The 6891-nt window shown below is 42.0% G+C and overlaps 1 protein-coding gene across 1 annotated transcript; it reads left to right on the plus strand.

Moving 5' to 3' along the window:
• Positions 1–325: 325 nt before the first annotated feature.
• On the plus strand, positions 326–3112 carry CMTR2 (cap methyltransferase 2). The gene has a single exon (XM_009330367.1). The coding sequence runs from the start codon at positions 326–328 to the stop codon at positions 2618–2620; it is 2295 nt and encodes a 764-aa protein (XP_009328642.1). The 3' UTR covers positions 2621–3112.
• The last annotated feature ends 3779 nt before the right edge of the window (positions 3113–6891 follow it).

Raw genomic sequence — 6891 nt, forward strand, 5'->3', positions numbered from 1 at the left:
ATAGTGAGCAGAGTATTTGGAGGTCAGTGAAGAGCCAAAGCAGCAGCCAACTCTTCTTCACTTTCTACGTAAATAGCATGAAGGGTGATTGAACCTGTGAACCTCCCCGTTTCCAAATAACCTCATTCAGGATAGCCCTCATTTATTTTCCTCGTTGGTATGTGATTCCATGAAGCATTTCTCTCTCTCATTCTAGAATACAGAGCTTAAGCAGGAGACATTTTTATTAAAAAAAAAAAAGCTTTGCTTGTTTATATATACTTGTGATTGGAGTGACATTGTTTCTTCTCCCCTGCTGTTCTCCAGATTGTGAATCAATCCAAGAATGAGCAAATGTAAGAAGCCTTATGTTGACCAGACTACAAACCTTGAAAAGTTCAGTCCTGAAATTATTTCTGAAATTGAGAAGCTCTTTGCAAAGAAGTTTACTTACGTTAAGCCAGTGAATAATGAATGGCAGCTACCAGATCCCAGTGATGCTTTTACATGCGATCACAAGGAATTCGACTCACTCCTGGCTCTGAAGGACTCGATGAATGAAGTGAAGAATCAACTGAGTGATAAGAACCTGGATGAATGGCATCAGCACACCTCGTTTACCAATCAAGCGGGGAAAATAATTCCTCATGTGAAGAAATCTGTGAATGCTGAGCTGTGCACCCAGGCCTGGTGCAAGTTTCATGAGATCCTGTGCGGTTTTCCTCTTCTCCCTGAGGAAGCTCTTCAGGACGGTGAACTGAATTCTGTCCACCTCTGTGAAGCACCTGGAGCTTTTATAGCCAGCCTCAATCACTACTTGAAATCCCACCATGCCCCTTGCGACTGGAATTGGGTAGCTAATACTCTAAACCCGTATCATGAAGCAAACGACACCCTTACGATGATCATGGATGACCGTCTTATAGCAAATACGTTGCCTTGGTGGTACTTTGGCCCCGATAACACCGGTGATGTGATGACATTGAAATATCTAACAGGACTTCAGAACTTTGTAAGTCACATGACCACAGTTCACCTGGTAACTGCTGATGGCAGCTTTGATTGCCAGGGAAATCCAGGTGAACAGGAGGCTCTTGTCTCACCCCTTCATTACTGTGAAACAGTCACTGCTTTAATGATCCTGGGCACTGGGGGATCCTTTGTTCTGAAGATGTTCACGCTGTTTGAACACTGTTCCACCAATCTGCTCTTTCTGCTAAACTGCTGTTTTGAGGAGGTCCATGTCTTTAAGCCAGCCACTAGCAAAGCTGGAAACTCGGAGGCCTATGTGATTTGTCTTCGTTATATGGGCAGAGAAAGCATTCACCTGCTGCTTTCTAAGATGATACAGAACTTTGGAACAGAAATGGTCAACAAAGCACTCTTTCCCCAGCATATGCTACCAGAATCTTTTCTTAAAATACATGAAGAGTGTTGCATGTTCTTCCACAAGTGCCAGGTAGAGACTATCTCTGAGAACATCCATCTCTTTGAGCGCATGGAAGAAGCAGAGCAGACGAAACTGAACAAGTTAAGAGACTGTGCGGTAGAGTTCTTCATGCAGAGACTTCATATGAAACCCATTGCCAGAAATAACTGGCTTGTCAAGAAATCTCAGACTGGTTGCAGCATGAATGCAAAATGGTTTGGGCAAAGAAACAGATATTTTAGTACGTACAATGAGAGGAAGATGCTGGAAACCCTTACGTGGAATGATAAAGTGGCAAAGGGCTATTTTAATCACTGGGCTGAAGAACATAGCTTAAATAATGCTGGTAAAATGTGCCTCTTGGAAGGATCGTCTTCTAACCTTGAGTGTAGCTTGTGGTACATCTTGGAAGGAAAAAGACTACCCGTGGTAAAATGTTCTCCGTTTTGTGATGGTCAAGTCTTGGAAAATCTTAATGAAGCTATGAAAGAATTGCTGGGGGGGAGGTTGAAAAGCAGACAAATGCTGCAGCCTTGTCACTCGTGTGAAGTTCTTCCTGGGGAACTGATATTGGCAGAAGTGTCTGATCTTTCCAGGTGTCATCAGGAAGTCCTAAATGAAAAATGTAGTGACCAAGTCAAGTGCCTTGTGGTGGACTTCCCATCCCTCTGTGATACTGAAAGCCAACCCAGTATGGAAATAAAACTCCTGGACTCGGCTGCGCTGCAGACTTTCAGCTTCTCTTTGCTTTATGATGGAGAACCAAAGTACCAGCAGCAGCTTTTGGAGTGCGTTCTGCATTCGTTGAATCAGCTTTCAATGGGAGATATGTTGATTTTGCCTGTTCTCTCTTGTTTTACACGCTTCACAGCTGGCCTGGTCTTTATACTGCACTGCTGTTTCAGATGCATCACATTCGCTTGTCCGACTTCCCACGAGCCTCTACGGACTAGTGCCGCTTTGCTGTGCGTTGGTTACCGAGGCCTCCCACATCCAGTTGTTGAATATCTGCAGCATCTGAATAAAGTCATGAGCTCTTTGCTGGACACGGACTCTCCCCAGCAAGTTTTGCAGTTTGTGCCTATGGAGGTTCTCCTCCAGGGCAAACTGTTGGAGTTCTTATGGGATTTGAACACAGCCATTGCAAAGAGACAGCTCCACTTGATTGTGCAAGCTAAGCAGCAGCAAATGGCTAGCAATATTTCACTTTAGAATAATTCTAGAATTGAGCAAGTTGCTGCTGCTAGACCTTGTTTCACAGGCAGGTAGAAAGTGTTAAAAACGTTGTTAATGTGAGGGTAATGTTACTGTAAAACCTTGGTGTGATATTGTCAGTGTTGGGAGGATGTTTTGAGCTATCGATCCCACTTGTGCCACATCGGCCTGTCGTACAGAAACCTGAGGCTTAGTCTCGGGCACGGTGGACTTGGGAGGGACGGTGATTGAAGTGGAGAAGCTGTTTCTCCTCTGTCACGGCTCTCCCTGAGCAAATTTCTTTGTGTGCCACCTAGGTCAGAACTGTGGCCTTCATGATCAGAGGTGGTATGGTGATTTATACCTGTTGCATCAGGCCAGATGATGCTTGTCCGACCTCCCATGAGCCTCTACGGACTAGTGCCGCTTTGCTGTGCGTTGGTTACCGAGGCCTCCCACATCCAGTTGTCGAATATCTGCAGCATCTGAATAAACTCATGAGCTCTTTACTGGACACGGACTATCCCCAACAACCCTGTTGTGTGACATCAGCCCTCTTCTGTGGAGCAAAATGTGGGAGTTTTGACCCACCTGCTTACTTTTCCAGGGGTTTGTAGGAGCCGAAATGTGAGGTTTGGGCCAGAACGCTCAGCGGTGTGCAAGCCTGATGTAAGACTTGAGGGGTGAGCGTCTTGTGAGCAGGCAGCTGTCTCACAAAGGCTGGGTTAAAAATGACTGCCTGTAAGCAGTAGCAGAGGTGTCCAGGGAAAGATGCTCTTTGGTTTTAATTTTGTTTATGCGAAGAGCAGCAGGCTGTGTATGGTTTTTGACGGGTTATTGCGTGGCTTTGTCTCCCCATCAATGATCGGGCTGTTATAATGTTATTTTTACACGGCTTATGGCTCCTTAAAATAATTTGAGACTCCTGAGTGAAAGTGAAGACTTGCCTCTGTCTATGGCAGCAGCTGTTAATGAGGAACTGCAAATGTTTTTCAGGCTAAAAACATGATCGTGCGCAGATTTGTGTATCGAGAAATGCTTTGGGTACCACTGGAGGAGCATTAAGCTGAAGAAATATGTGATAACTTTCCTTGGGAAAGTATGGTTAAGATTTCAGTTGGTTCCCCTTCAGGATAAAAATGATGAAATCGCTAACTGACTGTTCCTTTAAGGGAGTCAAATTTTATTTTCCATATTGCTCCTTTGAGACCTAAATTTTGAGGCCTAACTTGTGTATATTAACATTTAGTTTTAAGTTTGTAGTATACGTGGAAAAACCTGCTCAGAGGGAGAAATGATGTTTAAAGGAAAAATGGCTTTGCTGTTGATATGTGCAGGATCTCGCAGAAAAAGGTCGGAAGAGTGGCCTTAGTAAGAAGGAAAATGTAGTCTCCTGATGAATTACCAGTCACCTTCTGGAAGCACTTCGAGTTCTATAATGTGGGAGCTTGAAGGGTAATTGATTACTGGTAAGCGATTAAAAGCACTGTTGAAAAACTGTTTTGTCTGGAGGTGCTGCACATTTAATAGGTTTTCTTGCCACGTTGATCGGGGCAGAGTTTAATGCATTTAACAGTTCATTTTTTAAGAACTTGATAGGCGAATGCGTTGGTGGCTCAGGTCTGACTAATTCATAACATTTTCTAAAAGTCTTGCTTTTTACAGTTACATGTAAATAGAAGCCTAACAAAAGCTTCTGGAATTGCTCATTGTCCATTTTAATTTATTTAAATGAACTTGCTCTTTTTGCTGTGGAAGTCATGCTTCCTCTCTCAGACCAGGAAGGAAGGGAACAGAGGCTACAGATTGGGAGATATACGCAGTAATAGCTTCTCCTGTAAATCATTTTTGAACCTGTATGCTCAAGAGTGCAAGCAGGGCCACAGATTAATTTCACTGAGGAATAAAAAAGAAATACTGAAAACCAGAATAAAGAAGGGAGGAAGAAATATTGTAGAAGAACGGGTGATGAGACAGTATCAAAGGTCACCTGTAAAAGTCGCCTTTATCTGAAACAAAAAGCAGGATAAAGGTATTGTCCACCAAAGACACCCCTATGTCTCTGCCACTGTTTCAGAGGTGATTAATGCTTCCGAAAGTCCCACTGAGCTGAAGCGTTTGAAAAGATTTCTCTTAAAGCAGGGGTAAACGAGATATTTCGAGTGCATGGGTGTGCTTACGCTGTGATAATCTGCCGTGGAGGCACGAGTAGCCAGAAGCATCTCATCTAGTAGGTACTTAAATAACTTGGGGGTTTTCTTACTAACATTAGTCTGATATTTTTAAATTATTATTTTATAGGTAAAGTAAAATCCTGAGGTGACTGACAGACTGCGAGAGAAAAGGCATTTATTTTTTTCAAGCTTTCCTTGAAAAAAAATTTCCTTTTCTGTCCTGTACATCTGATGAACTATGCAGACTTACTTGAGATTCCTCCTATCCCATCATTCCCAGTATCATCAGTCTCTCTTTTTTCCATTTATTTTTAGGAGAAAACATTTTTAGATGGTCACAGAACTTTGAGGAGGAGTTAGGACCGTGTACTTAAAGATGTACTAGGCTGAGCTGGTGGGGAAACATAATCCATCTGTTTGGAAGTACCCCCCAAAAAAATGTGTGCAAGCTCTCCTGTGGAAAGCCAGATCTCTAAACCGAAGGAAATCACATGCCCTGTGGATCCTGATGCCCCATTTGCTCTGGAGCTTTTTTGTTTGTCGGCAGACGTGGGGACATGACAGAAGAAATACTTTGGCAGCAGCTATTTCTGTTAAGAAGGAAGGATGTGGTTTCGAGAGGTGTTTTGGTTTTGTGCGTTTTTTTTTAATTATTGTTGTTTTAATGGCAGGAGTTTCAAAGTTATGAATGACACTTGTCCTTTTACTTGTGAGGATCCTGCATTGTCCTAGCTGTCTTTAGGCCAAAGATTTCTGAGAGAAGTTAATTTCTTAATTTCTTAAGAAACTTAAGTCACTTAATTTCTGTTGTGACTTTTGGAATATGCAAGAATGCATGGGAAGAACGTATTAACCTTTGTGGAGGGGGTCTGATGACTCCTGCCTTCGTTGAGGCTGTCAGTTTTTTGGCCAGTTTGATTTTGGGTGACACCTGATGAAGTGTCTCAGTATCCTGGCTGCTTTTAAGTTTTGGGGTTTTTTTTACCTGTTTGAAGATGAACTGTGTATTGGTTTTCATAATTAGGAACTTAAGGTTTCGCACAGGGGAAAATAGAAGGGGTGGAGAAGGATAAGTTGGTTATCGTGTGATCGAGATTCATGCAAACTTGAGGTAAATTTAGTTTTGCAGCCCTGCTGTTGCAGGTTTCCAATGAAGGACCGATACCTAGGCCCAATGATAAGCTATGAGCTACATTATTTTTCTGAAAGTTTTTGGTTCTTTTGTTTTAAGCCAGCATAACATTTTGAAATCAGTTGCATGAGGGTTGAATGAATTGGGTACTCCACTAAGTGAAAATGCTGATTATTTTTTTTCTAAGTTGAGTTCCATTAAAGTTAAGAAACTTGTTACTTATTTCTACTAATTTTGTATTGTATTCAGATTCATTTGGATGTGCGCAGATTGTATGTGTTCTTGCTACTGGCTTTCCAATTAAATTATACAAAACATAATGAGATTTATAGTACGAAATCCGGTAGTCTATTAAAACAGTACTAATTGGTGTCTATTCATCTTAATTTAAGCTGGATCTATCAAATTACTGGTCGTAAAAGTAGAATATGTAGCAGCATTGTATTCTGTTAGAAAAACAATTTGGGACTTAACGGGAAGGGATTAATATTGTATATGTAGAAAGTAGGAGAAAAGAAAAACACGCCTTGATTTCTGGGCACTGAGCTGGGTGCTTTAGGATGCAGAATCACATCAAGTCCTTGATGCACTGGAAGCAAGGGCTGACCAGTAAGCTGAAGCCTCAGAGCCTTATAGCCCCCTGTTACCGTCCCTAAAAACTGTCTTTTGACATCTCTCTAATTTACGGTTGATTTTCAGCATGTTAGTTCTTAATGGGGAAGCGGGGGAAATCCTGTGTAACTTGTCTTACCGTTTTGGGTGGTATGAAATGGGTTTGTTCATCAGTACTTGCCCCCATTTCTCACTTTTAAACAAGAGCCTCTAAATTTCACCTTGTAGCCTTTGAATATCAGTCTCTTATTTTTTTTTTTTAGCACTTTAGTGAGCGAAGACTAAGATTAAAATTTCCTTGCCAAAGTCTGGCAGTGGTTTTTCCGCCTTATTTGTGCAATGGTTTTCGTGAATGCCATGCTGATATCCTT

This window comes from Pygoscelis adeliae, unplaced genomic scaffold, assembly GCF_000699105.1.
Source record: "Pygoscelis adeliae isolate BGI_AS28 unplaced genomic scaffold, ASM69910v1 Scaffold458, whole genome shotgun sequence".
Classification (NCBI taxonomy): domain Eukaryota; kingdom Metazoa; phylum Chordata; class Aves; order Sphenisciformes; family Spheniscidae; genus Pygoscelis; species Pygoscelis adeliae.

Bases quoted from the DNA above. Each gene is read 5' to 3' on its own strand.
- CMTR2 (XM_009330367.1), top strand. From the start codon at position 326: ATGAGCAAATGTAAGAAGCCTTATGTTGACCAGACTACAAACCTTGAA.